Source organism: Vipera ursinii, assembly GCF_947247035.1.
Source record: "Vipera ursinii genome assembly, chromosome: 4".
Classification (NCBI taxonomy): Eukaryota; Metazoa; Chordata; class Lepidosauria; order Squamata; family Viperidae; genus Vipera; species Vipera ursinii.
Window position 1 is genome coordinate 3,209,484 of NC_139514.1, and position 22,125 is coordinate 3,231,608.

Here is a 22,125-nt window from a genome sequence, read left to right on the forward strand (position 1 = left end):
TTGGATGTTAACTTAAAGAGGGAGGACAGACAATAAATTTATTTGTAAGCGTGGCAGTCGAAAGCTGCTGATTTGCACTTTTTTTTCTCTTTCCTTGATCTGAGCACAAAGGTGCTTCCCCCCCACCCCCCCAAAAGGCAACTGGACTTTCTTGCTTATGTTTCTTTGCTTATGACCAGAATAGTCAAAAATCTCCATAGACATTTATCTACTCACAACTTTGATTTAGATTTTTTTTCTTTTCTTTTTTCTTCTCTTTTCTTTTCAAAAAAGCTAATTTAGACATAAAGTGACCTTGGGGGTTGCTTGCGCAGCAAGAAGCACAAGCTGAAGAAATGGGTCAGTTCAAGGACCCACAAGATAGATACCAGTGGAAATGAGTTGAGCTTGCAAGAGCTTAAGGATGCTTTTGTGTGTGTGGGGGGGGTGTTTGCCTCCATCCTGCCCCACTTCTTCACCGGGGACGCCCCGTGTAGCTTCTAAGGTTGCCCAAGACAGGAAGAGGTCTGGGCTGCTTTCTCTCTCGCGCGCGAAGCCACTGTGCCCTCCTGTGCTCACAACTGCAAATCACACTTTTTTTTTTCTCTCTCCTCGTGTCAGCATCAAGATGTTTTGCTGAAGCATCAGCCATAGAAGGTTATTTCAGTGTGTGAGCAGAGCAGTGACCTTATCGTACGCCAACGAAGGAGAATATCGTGAAGCTCAGGGTTGAAGCAAGCGGGTTGAAGCAAGCTTGGTGGTTTTCTTGCAGACATTTCGTGACCCGACTAGTTAACGTCATCAGTGCAAGGAAGAAGTGGGGTGTGGGAGGAGGAGGAGGAGGAGGAGGACTCTGGGGTCCTGGGTGCTCTCTAAGCTTGGGTGGTTTTCTGGCAGATGTTTCATGACCCAACTAGGGAATGTCCTCAGTGTTAGTAGCTAGCAGGACTAGCGCTGATCATGTTACCTAGTTTGGGTAATGTCTGCTAGAAAAAAAACCCAGCAGAGAAAACACCAAGGACCCCACAGTTCTCCTCCTTCTCCTTCTCTACTACTAGTTTCCTCCTCCTCCTTATCCACTCCATAAACCTCATTCCCAAGCTCAGAGAGCATCAAGAACCCCACATATGTATGTATGTATGTGTATGTATATACACACATATTTAGATACCACCAATCCTCAACCTCCTCCTCCTCCTCCTCCTCCTCCTCCTCCTCCTCCTCCTGGCACTGATGGTGTTCCCTAGTTGCAAGAACACCACCAAGCTCAGAGAGCACGAAGGATTCCATAGTCGTCGTCCTCCTGCTCCTCTTCTACCACCAGTCTTATTCCTCCTCCTCCTTGCATTGATGATGTTCCCTAGTTGGGTAATGAAATGTCTGCTAAGCTCAGAGCACCAAGGACCCCATAGTTCTCCTTCTCTACCACCAATTCTCCTCCTCCTCCTCCTCCTCCTCACATAACCTAGAGCAGGGGTAGGCAACCTTGGTGGACTTCAACTCCCAGAATCCCTGAGCTAGTATGGGGAAACTATGGTCCCCTCATGACTCGTGGATTTCAACTCCCAGAATTCCTCAGCCAGCATGGCTCAGCTTGGAAACCTCTCCATTTCCCCCCTCAGCAGGGCTGGCTCAGGAATTCTGGGAGTTGAAGTCCACGAGTCATAAAAGAACCAAGGTTGCCTAGAGTCAAACAGTACCTCAGTTAGCCTGGCTTAAAAACCTTTTTAAAATTAATGATAAAATAATAAATAAAATAAAATACAATACAATACAATAAAATAAATACAATAATAATAAAATAATAAAACGCTGGACTAGCCAGGTGTTGTGAAGATGATAACACAGCATGTTGAAAATTCATGGCTGGGGGAAAAGAATGCAGCGGGGCAAGTCTCATTACACCCCATTTTCAGAATCACTTATGTGAGATGGGGAGGTTATACAAGTTGAATGAATTTAAAAAAAGATCTCTGACGTCACAGTTATACTTCAGCTGTCCATGGAAGTTCTATCAGTTTACTCCTCTTCATTCCTTAAAGCAGAGGTCAAATTATTGTTGTTGTGTTGATTGTGAGTGTTGTTCCTAATGCTGAATATTGTTACTATACTATCTCAACGCCCAATTAAACTATTTTCAACCTCAGCCTACATTTCCCAAAATCCCCTGGTACATTTCCCCCCCCCAACCCAAAACAGCTCGACCAATGGGAAGCAGCGAACGATCATTGGCGCCTACCCGCGCCAGAGAGCGGCCGGCTCTCAAAAGAATGTCAACTACGTTTCCCAGCGTGGCTCGCGGCTCTTTCCGCCCGCGTGACGCCAGCTGGCCAATGACGAGCGGGAGAACGGCCCTATAATCCTCTGCGCCGGCGGAAACCGCCTCTTTTTCGCCAGAGCGGCGCGGCTCAAGATGGCGGTACAGATCTCCAAGAAGCGAAAGGTGAGGCTCTTCGGGGGAACCCTACCGATCCTACGGCGGGGCGGCGGGGGAAGAAATACGGCCGGGAGAAGACGCGACGGGTCGGGCGGCGAGGCGGACCGGCGAGGCGGGCTGCGACGATGGCGGGAGCCTCGGATGGGAGTGGATTGGCCCTGAGCTCCCTCCATCCCTCCGCTGCTCCGGCCCAAAGCCTACCGGTAGTTGGGTCTGGCTGGGCCAAGAAGGCAGCGAGACCGCGGCTAGACGGGCCCGGAAGCTGCCCTATAGCTTTATAGGTTTGCACGTGCTTCTTCCTTAGTAATATTCTGTGAATGCCGCATGGGGCACGTTTTCCTCCACAACAGCCCTGCGAGGTAGGTTGGTTTGCTGGAGAGGGGCTGGATCTGGTCTTGAACCTGGGTCCTCCCACCCAGCTTCCACAACAGCCTTGAGAGGGAGGCTGGGCGGAGAAAGAGGCCTAGAGCAGGGGTAGGCAACCTCGGCTCTTTTATGACTCATGGACTTCAACTCCCAGAATTCCTGAGCCGGCTGGATCAGGAATTCTGGGAGTTGAAGTCCATGAGTCATAAAAGAGCCAAGGTTGCCTGCTGGCTCAGGAATTCTGGGAGTTGAAGTCCATGAGTCATAAAAGAGCCAAGGTTGCCTGCTGGCTCAGGAATTCTGGGAGTTGAAGTCCATGAGTCATAAAAGAGCCAAGGTTGCCTACTGGCTCAGGAATTCTGGGAGTTGAAGTCCATGAGTCATAAAAGAGCCAAGGTTGCCTGCTGGCTCAGGAATTCTGGGAGTTGAAGTCCATGAGTCATAAAAGAGCCAAGGTTGCCTACTGGCTCAGGAATTCTGGGAGTTGAAGTCCATGAGTCATAAAAGAGCCAAAGTTGCCTACTGGCTCAGGAATTCTGGGAGTTGAAGTCCATGAGTCATAAAAGAGCCAAGGTTGCCTACTCCTGGCCTAGAGGCACTTTTTTTAAAGCAGGGGGAAGAGCATCTAAAACCCAGGATAAGACTGAGGAATTCTGGGAGTTGGAGTCCATACACTTTTAAGATTGAAAAAAAACATTGTTTTAGGGGTTCAAGGGAATGTCTATAGCAGGGCTTTTCAAACTTGGCCCCCTCATGACTCGTGGACTTCAGTTCCCAGAATTCCTCACCCAACGTGTCTGGCTAAGGAATTCTGGGAGTTGAAGTCCTCAAGTCATAAAAGGGTCAAAGTCCCTGGTCTATAGTAACTCCCCTCCCCCCCAAATAAAATAAAATAAAATAAAAAATCCTGTGAAGTGGGCTGGGCTGAGAGCACCAGGCCGAATTCCCCTGGACTTGCTTAATTTTATTTATTTTATTTTAATCCCATTTATATCCCGCCCTTCTCCGAAGACTCAGGGCGGCTTACAAGCTTAGCAGTAGCCTTCATTCTATGTCTATGCCTGCTTATTAGGGCTTTCACACACACCCCCAAGCGGCATTATTACAAAGTCAGCTTAATTGCCCCCAACAATCTGGGTCCTCATTTTACCTACCTGGGAAGGATGGAAGGCTGTATGATTCCCTTAACGTTTGTATTGGTTCGCTTAACAGAAGTCATAAAATGGGGCACAGCTAATTTAAATAGTCGCTTTGCTATCGGTGGAAATTCTAGTGTCGGTTGTGGTAAGTCGATGATGTAACTACAGGTAGTCCTCAACTTAACGACCGCAATTGACACACACACCCCCAGAGTTTATGTTGCGAAGTTAGACAAGTAAGCTTTGCCCCGTTTTACCATCTATCTTCCCACCGTCCTTAAGTGAATCACTGCAGCTGATATATTAGTCACACGGTTGTGAAGTCTTACCTGTCTTCCCCCGTTGTTGGAAGGTCGCAAAAGGGGATCAGGTGGCCACTGGGACCGTCCTATATATGAACCAGTTGTCAAGCATCTGGATATAAATCGCATGACCCTGGGGATGCTGCAACAGTCGTCAGTGTGAAAAAAAAAGGGTCATGTCACTTTTCCTGGTGGCGCTGTAAATTCAGATAGTCATTAAATGAACTGTTGTAAATCGAGGACAACCTGTACTTCTAACTGCTGTGAGTGGATCTGGGGGCCTCGGGTATTAAGTATTATGACAGTCCCATTTCCAAAGTTATTATTATTTGGATTTATATACCACCCCTCTCCTGAAGGACTCGGGGTGGTATACAGGGCAATGAAAACACTATATACAACACATAATATACAGAAATTAAAATAAATTAAACCAAGTAGCCCAAAACAATAAAACACGTTCCAAAATTTAAAATCTAAAATCCCAGTCCCTCAGTCCAGGCCGGCAAGTTCAAATAGCCAAGTCTTCAAGTTGCAGCTTGCATTTCTGGCCTGCTGTTGTGGGCGGCATTAGGATAGAATAGGATAGGAGAATAGGAATAGAAATAGAATAGAGATTAGGAGCAGAACAGAATAGAAATAAGAATTAGAATAGAATAGAATAAGGTAAAGGTTCCCTCGCACACGCGTGCTAGTCGTTTCCGACTCTAGGGGCCAGTGCTCATCTCCGTTTCAAAGCCGAAGAGCCAGCGCTTGTCCGAGGACGTCTCCGTGGTCATGTGGCCGGCATGACTAGACGCCAAAGGCGCATGGAACGCCGTTACCTTCCCACCGGAGTGCTCCCTATTTTTCTACTTGCATTTTTACGTGCTTTCGAACTGCTAGGTTGGCAGAAGCTGGGACGCGTAACAGGCGCTCACTCTGCTACGCGGCACTCGGGATTCGACCCGCCAAACTGCCGACCTTCTGATCGACAAGCTCGGCGTCCTAACCCACTGAGCCATACAGAATAATAGAGTAGAAATAAAGAATAGAATAGAATAGAGAAAGAGATAGATAGAATAGACATAGAGCAGAATAGAAATAATAAGAGTAGAATAGGAATACAGAATAGAAGAATAGGATAGAATAGGAATATAGTATAGAATGTACCCCTCTCCCTTCGGCAAAGGCGCAACTGTGGCCTCTGGTGGACGTGTCAGTGGCGCCTCTTAAGCGTCATGGTCTCTGCTTAAGGCAAAGAGGCCGGGCCAGGCTTCTGCGCCTTGTCTCTCTTGGGACGGAGCCGTCCAGGGCCTCCTTCTTCGGAGCCATAGGAATCCCTTCGGTGATGATACGATGACGAGTCAGAAGAGGCCCCCCCTTCCACCCAGGTTGAGCAATGCCGCGCCACGTTCTGTGGCTCTGTGTTGGTGGCTTTGGCAAAGGGGGGGTGTCCGCTCATTGGATGAACTAGAGGCATTTGTCTGAGAAGGGAAGCTCTTGAAAAGGCTCACTTGCCCTTAACGCTGAAATTTAATTAGTTGGTTTTTGTTAACATTTTTGGAAAGAACCACCTGGAAATAAAATTAGGATAGGATGATAGAATGGAAGAGAACAGAAGGTGGATTATAGGTGCAGAATCGCTTACAGAATCAAATCATGGAATAGAATAGAAAACATGGAATGGAATAGAATAATAGGAAAGAATTGGAATTGAATAGAAAATATGGAATACAATAGAATAATAACTTTATTGTCACTTTGAATGTACACTAATCGGCATACATTACAATGAAATTTCATTTCGTTCAGCTTTCAACCTTGGCTCTTTTATGACTCATGGATTTCAATTCCCAGCATAGCTGACTCAGGAATTCTGGGAGTTGAAGTCCATGAGTCATAAAAGAGCCGAGGTTGCCTACCCCTGCACTAGATAAATATGACAAAAATAAATACAGAATCGCGCATATACCCACATGTATTATATGACACAGAGAAACAACAGTGGTTCGGGTTAGGCATACGTGTGCATGGCAAGACAAACGACTCTTGCGAGTTTACCAGACGGAGGGAACAAAAGTTGTGACAGAATCGGGCGGTCCTGCGTTGTTCCTCTCGTCGAGGAGGATCTGCAAGGAAACGCTCGGCCCGGCATCTCACCGTTTGCTTTTTTCGTTTCAGTTCGTGGCCGATGGCATCTTCAAAGCTGAACTCAACGAGTTTTTGACTCGGGAGCTGGCCGAAGATGGCTACTCCGGGGTGGAGGTCCGAGTTACCCCAACCAGGACCGAAATCATCATCCTTGCCACCAGGTTATTTGTGTGGTCCTGCTGTCGTAGTTGCAAAAAAAAAAAAGTCCCTGAAACTCTTGTGTTTTAGCTCCCCCTCACTTACTTGGGAGGAGCAGCTTCCTTCGTTCTTATTCTGGTTATTAATCTATTAGTTGAGAGGGCCCTACTAGGGGGTGTAGATGGGACGCTGAGCAGGGCTTCTGTCCCAAATCTTAACAGTATGGGCACATTTATTTTCAAGTAAGTGGTCTTAAATATAATCAGCTCTGAACCATGCTAGGCTGGGTAAAGTTATCACGTGGGCAAGTCTAGATGTACCCATCACCACCCAGGCTGAAAACCTTTTGAGTTTCTGCGAGGTCTTCAGATCAGGACTCTGTAGTGTGCTTTCTAACTCTTTATTAAAAGCCACAAGTTATCCGCTCACAAAAAAACATCCGCCTTATAATAAAAATTGTACTCAGAAAAGGTGCTAGCGGATACAAGCTTGTTTGCCACTGCAAACCTAACACCAGTCTCTGCCTATAGCGGATGTCCTTCAGCCAGTCCGTTGCAGTAGTCCAGTCATGAGGATGCCAAGGATGTGAGAGTCTGTGTGCAAGCTCACTTAGTCCAAGAAAGTTCACAACTCATGCACGAGAAATTGTCGTACGAGATTCCCCCAGGCCACTAAAAAAATCAAAAGTGGCTCCTTCGGTTTCAGAATCAGAATAGGAGCATGGAAGGGACCTTGGAGGTCTTCTAGTCCAGCCCCCTGCGCAAGCAGGAGGCCCTATGCCACTTCAGACCAATGGCTGTCTAGTCTCTTCTGAAAAACCTCTAGTGATGGAGCATTCACAACTTCTGGAGGCGAGCTGTTCCACTGGTTCACTGTCCTCACTGTTAGGTTTTAGAGTGAGCAAAATAACAAAAGAGTTGGAAGGGACCTTAGAGGTCTTCTAGTCCAACCCCCTGCTCAGGCAGAAAACCCTGTCCTACGCTGGCTGAGGAATTCCGGGAGTTTCAGTTCAGAAGTCATAAAAAAGGGCCATGTTTGAAGACCCCTGCCCTACCCCATTTCAGACAAATGGCTGTCCAGTCTCTTCTTAAAAACCTCCAGTGATGGAGCCCCCACTTCTGGTGGCAGGGTGTTCCACTGGTTAATTGTTCTAACTGTTGGGAAATTTCTCCTTACTTCTAGGTTGCTTCTCTCTCTGACCAGTCTCCAACCATTGTTTCTTGTCCTGCCTTCAGGTGTTTTGGAGAACAGGTTGACCCCCCCTTCTTTGTGGCAGCCTCTCAAATGCTATCATGTCCCCCTCCCCCCGTCCTCCTTAGTCCATTTCCACTGAGAAAAGATTTGCCATGCAAATCTTTTAATGCAGACATCATATGACCTTTCTCCCTGCAGTAGTTAGTAGCCGAGGTGGGCCATTGTTCACTTTGTGTTACTCCTGAACAGTCTTAAAGGATCACAGGTGTTTGTAGGAATCTCTTTGCTTGTGAGCTTAGCTCTCTTATAAATTAAGTAGGTAGGTAGATAGATGTAGATAAATAAATAGGAAAGAGAGATATGTAGTTTTTGATTTATAACTGGACACTTAGCGACTGTTTAAATTTACAGAGGACACTCTGTCACATGTCACCGGTGTGATTTTTTGCTTAAAACCAGCGTTTACTTCTGGGTTTGAGCAGAAACACCCCATAGTGAAACACGGACTGGCTTAACGATTGTTGCAAAAAGTGAAAATTGTGCTGCGATGACCCGCTTTACGGCCACGGTAGGCCACAGTTACAACCGGGACGGTCGTAAATTGAGGAGTACCTGCAGGTGCATAAAACGGGCAGCTGTAGTCAGAGTAAGCGCGGTGTAAGTCACTTTAGATGCATGCAAGTTGTTGGAATAGAGCAGAAGAACTTGCGGACTGCTGAGAAGAGTTGGATCAAATCAGATGATCATTCCAGTAGCCGTTAAATGCAGGCTAGATTTTATGTGTGTGTGTGTGTGTGTGTATGTGTGTATATATATATATGTGTGTGTGTGTGTATATATATGTATATATGTGTGTATATATATGTATGTGCATGTGTGTGTGTAAATTATTCAAATTGCTAATAAAGAATTTTTTAGGGAGGCTGAAAAGATCATTTCGAACTTCTTATGTTCTCATCAGTCAGTCATACCCTCTTTATGTGAGATTCGAACCTGGGCTGATTATATATTAGGTAGTTGCTTTAACTTTATATATGTGTGTGTGTGTGCGTGTGTGTGTCTGTGTGTGTGTGTGTGTGTGTGTGTGTGTGTGTGTGTGAAATGCTTGTTAACTATTTTAGATTACCTTGCTAGGCCCCAAACATGGGACAAATCTTTATTTCCTGTTTCAGCCTAACCTGAAGGCCATCGACAGGCAGTAGTCACACTGGTGACAGCTCATATTTATGTAAATTTTAAATTGCTAACTCCCTTAATTAATTAACTCCCTTAATTCTTTGTTAGCAATTTAAAATTTGTGTGTGTGTGTCTGTGTGTGTTTGTGTGATTTATTTATTCATTTATTTATTTATTATTTAGGGGGAAATTTTCAAAGTCGTCCTGGTGGAACTGACCTAATGCCGTATCTTTGCCTTTGCAATTCAGGACTCAGAACGTTCTCGGGGAGAAAGGACGTCGGATTCGCGAGCTGACGGCCGTCGTTCAGAAGAGGTTTGGCTTTCCGGAGGCCAGCGTGGAGGTACAATGGCGGAATTCCCGGGCTGGCTGGCGGAATTCTGGGCGTTGATCACTCCACCCGGTTCTTAAAACTTGCCAAACGCGTGGAAAAGTTTGCCTTGGCGCTTCTCTTCCCTTCAGTGACGATATCCTTGTCGATCAGAAGAGGGAGACCCCCTTGCTCAGAGCGAACAGCCTGGGGCCACGTTCCGTGGTGCTTTGGTGGTTAACTCTGACAAGGGTGTCCCGTTCCTTGTATGACCTAGTGCTTTTAGTCTGAGAAGGGAGTGATGAGAAGCAGAATTTCTCCCTTGAATTTAAAAGTCCCAAAGGGTGCTTTTCCAGCAGGCAACTGGACTTGGAAGACCTTTCCCTTCTCCTGCAAGAAGCTTCTTCGGCTCTGACTGGATGGTGGGGAAATGGAAGGATTTATACTCCTTACAGACAGCTGGTCATATTCCTTACGTTGGTCCTTTCATCAATATAAGGAATATGACCAGCTGTCTGCAAGGAGTATAAATCCTTCCATTTCCCCACCATCCAGTCAGAGCTGAAGAAGCTTCTTGGATGTCTGTGGAGATTTTCAATCCTCCAGATCCTGGTTGTCCCAAAGGTTGCTTTTTTCAGGAGGCAATTTTCTTTGAAGACATTTCGCTTCTCGTCCAAGAATTTTCTTCGGCTCTGGATGGTAGGAAGGGAAGGATGTATACTCCTTGCAGGCAGCTGGTCATTTGCATCCTTTTAAAGGGTCGTTGAGGCCACTTGGAGGTTTGTCTGTGTCCTCAGGGTCACCTGAGTGGTGCAAATGGGCATGGAGCCTTCTTGGAACTGCTGAATGGATCGTGTTGTAGACTGGAAATGGATAGATCACCCATTTGCACCATTCGGGTGACCCTGAGGACACAGACAAACCTCCAAGTGGCCTCAACGACCCTCTAAAAGGATGCAAATGACCATTTTTTTCTGTAAGGAGTATAAATCCTTCCATTCCCCACCATGCAGTCAGAGCTGAAGAAGCTTCTTGGATGAGAAGCGAAAGCTCTTCAAAGGGAAAACCAGAAAACCATCTTTGGTACAACCGTGATCTGGGATGATTGAGAATCTCCATAGACAAAAATTGTAAAAGCCACAAACGGTTCAGTTGTGGCTTTTAATGGGCCGTTTATTGTCTTGTGTGTCAGTTGCGTGCCGAGTGTTGGATTTAAAAGGCAGCTATTGAAAACCTCTAGTGTGCGAGGAATCTACGTCTGAAATTTCTTGACAGGTGGTCTTCCTTTTAAAACAGTCCCATTTAGTGACCGAAGTTACAAAGCCGTGGAAAAAAAGGGGCCTATGACTGTTTTTTCCACACTTGTGACAATTGCAGCATCCCCGCAGTCAACATCGTCAAAATTCTGACACTTGGCACGTGTTTACGACAGTCGCCGTATCCCAGGGTCACGCGATCCCCTTTTGCGAACTTCCGACAGGCAAATTCGGCGGGGAAGGCAGAATCAACAGTTTGACTGATTTTAACAACTGCGGTGATTCACTTAACAACTGTGGCTGGAAAGGTCGCAAAGGTCGAGAACTGCCTCGCTTGGCCACAGAAATGTCGGGCGTGTGGTCTTAAGTGGGGAAATGGTCATAAGTTCCATTTTTTTTTCAGGGCCATCGCAATGGTCACTAAACAAATGGTTGCTAAGTCAAGCCCGGGCCCGCATCTTCCCCAGAGCGGAAGTAAATTATTTTCCAAAGCAAGACGACTCCTGCCTGTTGCGTGTGTGTGTGTGTGTGAAGCACGTTGCTTTCTCTTGCAGCTCTACGCCGAGAAAGTGGCCACCCGTGGACTCTGTGCCATCGCCCAAGCGGAGTCCCTGCGATACAAACTCCTGGGGGGCCTTGCCGTGCGTAGGTAAGCATGGGGGGTTTTGGGGGGGGCTGAAGCCAGATCCGAGCTATCTTCTTCCTCCACTGGGTCTAGAAACTCTTGATTTGGCGCCACTTGCCTTCACACCTCCCAAATTAGGCAGAAACAGAACAAGATAACAGGGTTGGAAGGGACCTTGGAGGTCATCTAGTCCAGCCCCCTGCTCAGGCAGGAAACCCCTGTACCATTTCAGACAAATGGTTGTCCAGTCTCTTCTTAAAAACTCCCAGTGTTGGAAGCAGTGGACTATATCCTATCCTATTCTATCATTCCCTATCCTATCATTCTATTCTAATCTATTCGTATTCTATTCTATATTTCTATTCCATTCCATTCCATTCCGCGTGCCTGGCTGAGGAATCCTGGGAGTTGAAGTCCACAAGTCATAAAAGGGCCAAGTTTGAAGAAACCCTGCTTTACACATGGGGGAAGTGTGGCCTCTTCGTGACTTGTGGACTTCAACTCCCAGAATTCCTCAGCTAGGCACGCGGAATGGAATGGAATAGAATATGAGTAGAATAGAAATATAGAATAGAATAGAAATAAAAGAATAGAATATGAATAGAATAGAAATTAAGGATAGAATAGAAATATAGAATATGAATAGATTAGAATAGACTAGAATGATAGGATAGGGAGTGATAGAATAGGATCGAATATAGTCTATTGCTTCCAACACGGGAAGTTTTTAAGGAAAAACTTAAATTCCTGGCTCAGGAATTCTGGGAAGACCAGAAGTCATGAAGGGGGCCGTAGTTCCCCCATTCTGGCTGAGGAATTCTGGGAGTTGAAGTCCACAAGTCATCAAAGGGCCAAGTTTGAAGACCCCTGCTTCAAACAGTCACTGAATAATTGTAAGTCAAGGACTACCTGTAGTTTAGCCGGTGTACACACACACACACACACGCCCAGATTTCCCATTGCCAGCTGGGGGAATTCTGGGAGCTGAAGTCCACACATCTTAAAATGGCCAGTGTTGGAAACCCTGTTTTGCTGTGTCCTTGTCTAGCTTCTTGTGCAACGTCAGCACGATGAAGTTTGAGCTCACCCCTCTCCCTGCAGCAAAGATGCAACTGTGGCCTCTGGTGGACGTGTCAGTGGCCTCTCTTTTTTTTATTGAAAAGTTTTATAAAAGTTACAAAAAAAACCCAAAACCAACCCACCCTAAACCCCCCCCCTCTCCCTCCCCCACTTTCCAGAGCTGAGTACAGGGTTACAAATATAATAATCATAATCTAACTAACATTAACCAGCTATATAAATAACCAAGTTCATAATGCGCTTTAACTCCCCTTTAACATAAATACAAGCAAAATAACAGTATACATAATAATAAAAACATAAATTAAAATCCAAATTATTAAACAATACAATATCCAAGTTATTAAACAATACTAATACTAAAAGTAATAATACCATATACTTAAAACTAATAAAAATTCCACTATAATAAACTATTAATAATAATAACAACCTAAAATTTACTCATAGGCTAAATGGAACTTTTTAGTGCCATATTTATTCTGGATATAATCTATCGTGTCAGTGGCCTCTCTTAAGCGTCGTGGTCTCTGCTTAAGGCAAAGAGGCCGGGCCAGGCTTCTGCGCCTTGTCTCTCTTGGGACGGAGCCGTCCTGGGCCGCCTTCTTCGGAGCCAAAGGAATCCCTTCGGTGATGATACGATGACGAGTCAGAAGAGGCCCCCCCTTCCGCCCAGGTTGAGCAATGCCGCGCCACGTTCTGTGGCTCTGTGTTGGTGGCTTTGGCAAAGGGAGGGGGGTCCGCTCATTGGATGAACTAGAGGCATTTGTCTGAGAAGGGAAGCTCTTGAAAAGGCTCACTTGCCCTTAACGCTGAAATTTAATTAGTTGGTTTTTGTTAATATTTTTGGAAAGAACCACCTGGAAGTAAAATTAGGATAGGATAGAACAAATGGAATTAAATAGGACGCGGTGGCTCAGTGGGTTAGGAAGCTGAGCTTGTCGATCAGAAGGTCGGCAGTTTGGCGGGTCGAATCCCGAGTGCCGCGTAACAGAGTGAGCACCTGTTACGCGTCCCAGCTTCTGCCAACCTAGCAGTTCGAAAGCACGTAAAAAATGCAAGTAGAAAAATAGGGACCACTCCGGTGGGAAGGTAACAGCGTTCCGTGCGCCTTTGGCGTCTAGTTATGCCGGCCACATGACCACGGAGACGTCCTCGGACAAGCGCTGGCTCTTCGGCTTTGAAACGGAGATGAGCACCGGCCCCTAGAGTCTGAAACGACTAGCACACATGTGCGGGGGAACCATTACCTTTAGAATAGTTTATAGTTGCAGAATTACTTCTAGAATCAAAGGAATGGAATAGAATAGAGTTTATACATGCGGAATTGCTTATACAATCAAATAATGGAATAGAATTAGGTCTGGAAAGGACTTTGAAGATCTTCTAGTCCAGCCCCCTGCTCAAGGAGGAGAACCTACACCATCTCAGACATGTGACTGTCCAGTGTTTTTTTAAAAATCTCCAGTGATTGAGCGCCCACGCTTTCTGGTGGCAAGCTGTTCCACTGGCTAATTCTCAGCCCTATGCGATTTACACAACACTAAGCTGAATTCTCACCGGTCATGGTACATGTGCAGATGTCCTCTTATTAAGCGGGGCAAAATGCCACCATCAAATTGTGACACGGGCTGAAAAAAAAAACTATCCAGCACACAACGTCAGAACGAAGCCTATTATTAATGGAGATTTTGCCGACTGCGTCGTTGTGACCAACGGAAGTAAAAACATTTCTATTTGCATCGTAGATAACGTTTGCGATCTTTCCATTAAGCTTTCCGATTTTTGTGTTTTTACGGGAATTCGATGCGAGTGTGCCCTGCGTGGTTAATTTTACATTTTAATTAATTACACTTAAGAGGGCTGCCGACTCTGGTGCTTATATTTAAATCCTCCCCAGTTCTCACCCGGCTGTTCTCTCTGCGCAGGGCGTGCTACGGCGTCCTCCGTTTCATCATGGAAAGCGGAGCCAAAGGTTGCGAAGTGGTGGTATCCGGCAAACTCCGGGGCCAGCGTGCCAAGTCCATGAAGTTTGTGGATGGGTTGATGATCCACAGCGGGGACCCGGTCAACTACTACGTGGACACCGCCGTGCGCCACGTCCTCCTCCGACAGGGTAAGGGGGAGGGAGACCTCCGCACAGGCTCCGTCGACAGCTCAAGATTTTTTTTTTTAATTCCATTTATATCCCGCCCTTCTCCGAAGATTCAGGGCGGCTTACAAGCTTAGCAGTAGCCTTCATTCTATGTATATGCCTGCTTATTAGGGCTTTCACACACACACCCCCAAGCGGCATTATTACAAAGTCAGCTTAATTGCCCCCAACAATCTGGGTCCTCATTTTACCTACCTGGGAAGGATGGAAGGCTGAGTCAACCTTGAGCCTGGTGGGACTCGAACCTGCACTAATTTTATTTTATTTTATTTTAATTCCATTTATATCCTGCCCTTCTCCGAAGACTCAGGGCGGCTTACAAGCTTAGCAGTAGCCTTCATTCTATGTATATGCCTGCTTTATTAGGGCTTTCACACACACCCCAAGCGGCATTATTACAAAGTCAGCTTAATTGCCCCCAACAATCTGGGTCCTCATTTTACCTACCTGGGAAGGATGGAAGGCTGAGTCAACCTGGAGCCTGGTGGGACTCGAACCTGCACTAATTGGTTTTGGAAGCCTCTGCCCCCTTCTTCCTTGTGGGAGGGTGGGGGGTCCTACCTGGAGGAGCCTCTGCTGTGCTCCCTCTCGGGTGCCGACAATCCAGAGCATTTGTCGAGTTTATTGTTTATTGTTGCTAGCTGTGCGGGTAGTTTTCCACTTTTAACAACCAGATTTAGCAATAGCACTATGGACTTCTGTACCGCTTCGCAGTGCTTTTACAGCCCTCTCTCTAAGCGGTTTACGGAGTCAGCAATATTTGCCCCGCAACAATCTGGGTCCTCGTTTTAACCACCTTGGAAAGGAGGAAGGGAGAGGGAAAGAATGAAAGAAAGAAAGAAAGAAAGAAAGAAAGAAAGAAAGAAAGAAAGAAAGAAAGAAAGAAAGAAAAAAGCAATAGCACTTATATCCCGCTTCACAGTCCTCCCTAAGCGGTTTGCAGAGTCAGCAGTATTTGCCCCCCCCCCCCAAACAATCTGGGTCCTCATTTTACTGACCTCAGAAGGATGGAAGGCTGAGTCAACCTTGAGCCTGGTCAGGATCGAACTCCAGGCTGTGGGCAGAGTGTGCCTACAATACTGCATTCTAAACACTGCCCTACCACTGCCCGCCCTTCTTCCCTCCTCCCTCCCTCATTTCCTTCCTTCTTCCCTCCCTCCCTTCTTCCCTTCCTTCCTTCCCTCCTTCCTTTGCAATAGCACTTGTATACCGCTTCACAGTCCTTTACAGCCCTCTCTAAGCGGTTTACAGACAAAGCATATTTTCCCCCCCCCCAAACAACCGACCCCGGAAGGCTGAGTCCACCTTGAGCTCGGTCAGGATCGAACTCCAGGCTGTGGGCAGAATTGGACCCGCTTAACCCTGCCTTCCAGCCCCGCCTGTTCATCTCCTACAGCTACTTTCTAGCGAATCCGGACGCTGAGCAAGGGACCCTGGGCGTGTGTTCGGCTGCAGACCCATCGCGCGATCCCTTTGGCCCCGATGAGGATTTCTGGAAAGGAGCTCTCCCCCCCCCCACCCCGGTGAAGAAAAGGCCCACCTCACAGGGGGAGCGGGAGGAACGCTCGCCTCTGTTGCCGCCTGCCTGTTGCCCCCTCCCCTCCACCCTTCCCAACCTTGTGAGTTTCTGCTCCTCTCCTGGGCTCCTCTCCTGGGCCAAAATGATCCCGCCGCCTCAGTGGCTCTCCTTCTTTTGTTTGCAGGTGTGCTGGGTATTAAGGTGAAGATCATGTTGCCCTGGGATCCCAGTGGGAAGATTGGGCCCAAGAAGCCCCTGCCGGACCACGTCAGCATCGTGGAGCCCAAAGAAGAGATTCTGCCCACCACCCCCATCTCCGAGCAGAAGGGCACCAAGCCGGAGCAGCCGCCGATGCCCCAGCCTGTGCCCACGGCTTGAGAGGTAAGGGCCTGGCTCGGGTTTTGCCCTGAAAAATGGTCTGCGGAGGGTGAGCTAATAATATAAGCCACCTTGGGATGACTGTGGGGTCCTTGGTGCTCTGTGAGCTGGGTGGTTTCCTTGCGGACGTTTCGTGACCCAACTAGGGGAACATCCTCAGTGCTAGAAGGGAGGAGGAAGAGGGAGATTGGTGATAGAGGACATCTGTGGGGTCCTTGGTGCTCTCTGAGCTGGGTGGTTTTCTTTCAGACGTTTTGTGACCCAACTAGGGAACATCAGTGCTAGGAGGGAGGAGGAGGAGGAGGAGAACTGGGGTCCTTGGTGCTCTCTGAGCTGGGTGGTTTCCTTGCAAACCTTTCGTGACCCAACTAGGGAACATCCATCAGGGTTAGAAAAGAATGGAGTTTGTGCATCAGAGGAAGAGGAGGAAAGGGACTAGGTCAGGGTTCTTCAAGCATGGCCCTTTTATAACTTGTGGACTTCCAACTCCCAGAATTCCTCAGCCAGCGTCCACGCTGGCTGAGGAATGCTGGGAGTTTGAAGTCCACAAGTCATAAAAGGGCCAGGTTTTTGAAGATCCCTGTACTAGGATGAGGTCCTTGCTGTTCTTTGACCTGGGTGATTTCCTTGCAGACGTTTCATGACCCAACTAGGGAATATCATCAGTACTAGGAGGGAGGGGGTTTTGTGGAGTGGAGGAAGATGATTGTGGGGTCCTTGGTGCTCTCTGAGCTTGGTGGTTTCCGTACAGACGTTTCGTGATGAAACTAGGGAACGTCATCAGTGCTAGAAGGGAATGGACTTTGCTCTCTACAAGTAAGCTACTTGTATATATAAAAAAACAGCAAACACCCCCCCCCCAACTCCCTTGCTGGCACTGATGTTCCCTAGTTGGGTCATGAAACGTCTGCGAGGAAAGAACAAGGACCCCAGTCTCCTCCTCCTCCTCCCCCCCCCCCCCACTGATGATGATCCCTAGTTGGGTCATGAAACGTCTGCAAGGAAACCACCCAGCTCAGAGAGCACCAAGAACCCCACAGTCATTCTCCTCCTCCTCCTCCTCCTCCTCCTCCTCCTCCTCCTCCTCCTCCTCCTCCTCCTCCCTCCTAGCACTGATGATGATCCCTAGTTGGGTCATGAAACGTCTGCAAGGAAACCACCCAGCTCAGAGAGCACCTCCACCGTTCAACCCAAAGAGTTTCTCTTCTATAGACATGAGTCCCCTTCTCCAAAATGTCAGTAGCACATAAAAGACCTGCCATTCGTACGCTTGGGTCTTCTTAACCCTAGAACCGGGGTAGGCAACCTTGGCTCTTTTATGACTCGTGGACTTCAACTCCCAGAATTCCTGAGTCAGCATAGCTGAGGTTTTTCTAAAGCATAGCTAGCTCGGGAATTCTGGGAGTTGAAGTCCACGAGTCATGAAGGGGCCATAGTTCCCCCATGCTGGCTCAGGAATTCTGGGAGTTGAAGTCCACAAGTCATGAAAGGGCCAAAGTTCCCCCATGCTGGCTGAGGAATTCTGGGAGTTGAAGTCCACGAATCATAAAGGGGGCCGTAGTTCCCCCATGCTGACTGAAGAATTCTGGGATTTGAAGTCCACGAGTCATGAAGGGGCCATAGTTCCCCCATGCTGCCTCAGGAATTCTGGGAGTTGAAGTCCACAAGTCATGAAGGGGCCATAGTTCCCCCATGCTGCCTCAGGAATTCTGGGAGTTGAAGTCCACGAGTCATGAAGGGGCCATAGTTCCCCCATGCTGGCTGAGGAATTCTGGGAGTTAAAGTCCACAAGTCATGAAAGGGCCATAGTTCCCCCATGCTGGCTGAGGAATTCTGGGAGTTGAAGTCCACGAATCATAAAGGGGGCCGTAGTTCCCCCATGCTGGCTCAGGAATTCTGGGAGTTGAAGTCCATGAGTCATAAAAGAGCCAAGGTCGCCTACCCCCTGCCCTAGAACATTGCTTGAAAGTAACGTCAGTGATTTTAGCACTGATACACGTTGACTGGCTTCTGAGGCCCTTTTCACAGATCACTTTGTAATTTGCAAACGGCAAATGTATTATTATTCTCCAACCTGGTAGCCTTCCCCCCCAACCCACCCACCCACTGTGCTTCCTCCTCGGCAACTCTTACCGGGACATCCTCAAGGCACCAGTTCAGGGGAAAACCGTTGCAAGTTACACGGGCCTATTGGCTGCGTGTCCTTCCAAAAGAATTAAAGACAATTTTTTCATTTATGGAAGAGTTAAAAAAAGAGGTCTTGCCACCCAGAGTTCTTTTTAAACTAAAGGCGGGGGCTGAATTATTCCCTGATGCTTTTTTTTCTTTTTTATCTTGCAGGTTTTTGATTTAAAACCTTGAAGTTCTATTAAAAAGAAACATCTCTTAATAAAAAAAAATTAAAAGCCATCAAGAAACGGTTCTTTCCTGCTCTAGGACTGAGATCGTGTCCTTCGGGAACTTAGTTTAATCCTTCCGAGACCAAATTGTGCTCTCAAATTAACGATAGCTTAGCCCGACTAACGTATCAGTTTTTCAGAGACCAGAGCTCGGGGGGGGGGGGGGATAAAGGGTGGTGCTTGGACTTCATTAGTCCCTGGGATGGGAGACCACCAGGAAAGGCCAGGACTGAAGAGCTACTGTGGGCAGTTACAGGCCGCCCTCGACTTAACAGCCCAAATTGAGTCCCACAATTTCTGTTGCTAAGCAAGACAGTTGTTCAGTGTATTCTGTCCCATTTTACGACCTTCCTTGCCCTGATTGGGGTAGGCAACCTTGGCTCTTTCATGACTCGTGGACTTCAACTCCCAGAATTCCTGAGCCAGCCATGCTGAGGGGAAAGGGAGAAGATGCCATGCTGAGCCATGCTGGCTCAGGAATTCTGGGAGTTGAAGTGCACAAGTCACAAAGGGGCCTTAGTTCCCCCATGGTGGCTCAGGAATTCTGGGAGTTGAAGTCCACGAGTCACAAAGGGGCCTTAGTTCCCCCATGGTGGCTCAGGAATTCTGGGAGTTGAAGTCCACGAGTCACAAAGGGGACAAGGTTGCCTACCCCTGGGATAGACCATGGCTAAAATGATGAGGGCGGCGACCAGCACACTAATAAGGGCTAAACTATTTTGGCCTCCAGGAGTTTCACTGTGGACGGCCTATAAAACTACACTTTTCTTGGTAGCAGTGCAGGAAAAGAAGGGGGTCTCTTCTATACCCTCTCTTGAAGTGGGTTAAGTCTCCTGCTTAAATATATATATTTTGCCTCCAAAATTTTCAGGGTAGGCTTTACCTCACCTCCAGCACTGACAGCCCCACCCAGCCGGTCCACTTCTTCTGGGGCTGAGGTTCTGAAGCTGCATTCGGGCCTGCATTTTGCAGTGAGGCCTTTCCAGAAGGCCTAAGCAGCCGAGTACCAAGCTTATATTAGGCCCACCCCCCCCCAAAAAAAAATCAAGCTAGGGCTTATTGTTGGTGTAGGCCTTACTTTTGGGGAAACACGGTATGTCCAAATTGAACAGCCCTCCTTCAACATAGGGGGAGGGATAAGACATCCTATATCTACAGTCTACAATTCTGGGAGTTGATGTCCGCGAGTCATGAAGGGGCCAAAGTTCCCCCATGCTGGCTCAGGAATTCTGGGAGTTGAAGTCCTCAAGTCATGAAGGGGCCATAGTTCCCCCATGCTGGCTCAGGAATTCTGGGAGTTGAAGTCCATGAGTCATGAGGGGGCCATAGTTCCCCCAGGCTGGCTCAGGAATTCTGGGAGTTGAAGTCCATAAGTCATGAAGGGGCCACAGTTCCCCCATGCTGGCTCAGGAATTCTGGGAGGTGAAGTCCACGAGTCATAAAAGAGCCAAGGTTGCCTACTCCTGGTCTAGTGACTGTTCAAAAGTTACGTTGGTGGGAAAAGTGACCTATGATGGTTTTTCACACTTAGGCCCACTGCCGCCTCCCCCCGTGGTCACATGACCCAAATCTGCACATTTGGCACCTGCCATGTGATGATCAAGGCGGTTGCAGTGATCTGGGAGGTCACGCGTGATCCCCTTTGGCGCCTTTCCGACATGCAAAGTCCACGGGGAAGCCAGACTCACCTTAAACAACACTTACACTAACTTTTAACGACTGCAGTGATTTGCTTAACGATGGGTGGCCAGAAGGTCCTAAAACAGGGCCAAATTCACTGCATGGCAACCGAAATTTGGGGCTCCGTTGCGGCATCTAATCGCCTGCCTTCTGGAATTGGGCAGCCGGCGAGGCAAAAGGGTGGGGAAGGAGCCAGCTCGTTTTCAGCTATTCCTGTCCACTCGGATGTCCAGCGGTTGGAGGTGGATGCAAACGGCCGGAGTTTCCTGTCCTGTTGAAAGGGGCCATTTGGGAGGTCACTTGAGGAAACCCCCCCCAACCACAATGGCACCAATGGCTCACAGCCATATCGCTGTACGAACATCCTTATTCACAGGCTGGCATTGGATGCAACTCTTGTGTTCCATCTTAAGAGGGGTCCCCAACCCCCCCCCCCCGGCTGTGGACCAGCAACCGGTCCGCACAAACAAGGAAAGCCCCATCTGTGGGATGCAGGCAGCACACGAAACCACGTCCCCTTCGGTCCAGGGAATAACCCCATTTCACAGAACCGGTCCCTGGTGCCCAAAAGGTTGGGGGCTGCTGCCCTGTCCCCTTTGGGGGCTGCGTTCAGGACTCTTTCCTGCCATTCCCTGTCCACTCTGTAGGACCGAGAGGGTGACCGACCCAGATCCCACCCCTTTCAAGGCCACATGTGCTGGATGGGGAATTCTGGGAGTTGAAGTCTACACATACTAGGGGATTCTGGGAATTGAAGTCCACATGTGCTGGCTAGGGAATGCTGGGAGTTGAAGTCTACACATACTAGGGGATTCTGGGAATTGAAGTCCACATGTGCTGGCTAGGGAATCCTGGGAGTTGAAGTCCACACATACTAGGGAATTTGGGGAATTGAAGTCCGTATGCTGGCTGGGAATCCTGGGAGTTGAAATCCACACATACTAGGGAATTTGGGGAATTGAAGCCCATATGCTGGCTGGGAATCCTGGGAGTTGAAGTCCACACATGCTAGGGGATTTTGGAAATTGAAGTCCATATGCTGGCTGGAAAATTCTGGGAATTGAAGTGCACTCATGCTGGCTGGGGAATTTGGGAATTGAAGTCCATCTGCTGGCTAGGGAAGTCTGGGAATTGAAGTCCACCCATGCTGGCTGGGGAATTATGGGAGCTGAAAGTCCACCTGGCCAAAGTTAAGATATGCTGATCTAGAACATTCATTCATCCCAGCCAACGTCAGAATTATTCGCAGCACAACCCAGCCTATCATTTCGAGACAATTTACATTTTAATTCTTTTTCGGGGCTCTGCAAAGGGAGGGATTTTCTATTCCCCTCCAGAGCTGACGTGTTTTGACCAGGGATGTTAAAACCTGGCCCTTTTATGACTTGTGGACTTCAACTCCCAGAATTCCTCATCCAGCATGCCTGACTGAGGATTTCTGGGAGTTGTAGTCCGCAAGTCATAAAAGGGCCAAGTTTGAAGATCCCCTGGTTTTGACAGATGCTGTGCAGGGGCTGCTATGCCCTGCCGCCAGAGTCCTGTTCAGAAAGAGTACCGTTCACGGAAAAATATTTTATTGCAAAAATTGTACAACGAAGTTCTGTGCGGTGAAGAAAATAGAGAGACATCTGAATCGCGAAGCATGGTTTAATTCACCCACCCACCCCCTTAACCTTTAATAGCACCTTTATCCCGCGTGGTCTGCAGTGTTGCGTGTCGGATCTGGCTTGGGTCTCCCCAAAAGACCATCTTGAGGTACCCTCCCCCCGGGTGGTGAGGCTGATCACACGTGTAACATGGGAAAGGCACGAGGTTAGAAAAGGGGACACAGAGGTTGTATGCCTGTTTTTTCTACTTTA

General features: G+C 47.9%; 1 protein-coding gene across 1 annotated transcript; it reads left to right on the forward strand.

Moving 5' to 3' along the window:
* The first annotated feature begins 2,357 nt into the window (after positions 1-2,357).
* Positions 2,358-18,609, forward strand: RPS3 (ribosomal protein S3). Its single transcript, XM_083362181.1, has 7 exons — positions 2,358-2,422; positions 6,387-6,517; positions 9,114-9,207; positions 10,985-11,079; positions 14,064-14,251; positions 15,994-16,190; positions 18,528-18,609. Exons 1-6 carry the CDS (start codon positions 2,393-2,395, stop codon positions 16,185-16,187), a joined length of 732 nt encoding a protein of 243 aa, XP_083218307.1. The 5' UTR covers positions 2,358-2,392; the 3' UTR covers positions 16,188-16,190; positions 18,528-18,609.
* Positions 18,610-22,125: the final 3,516 nt, after the last annotated feature.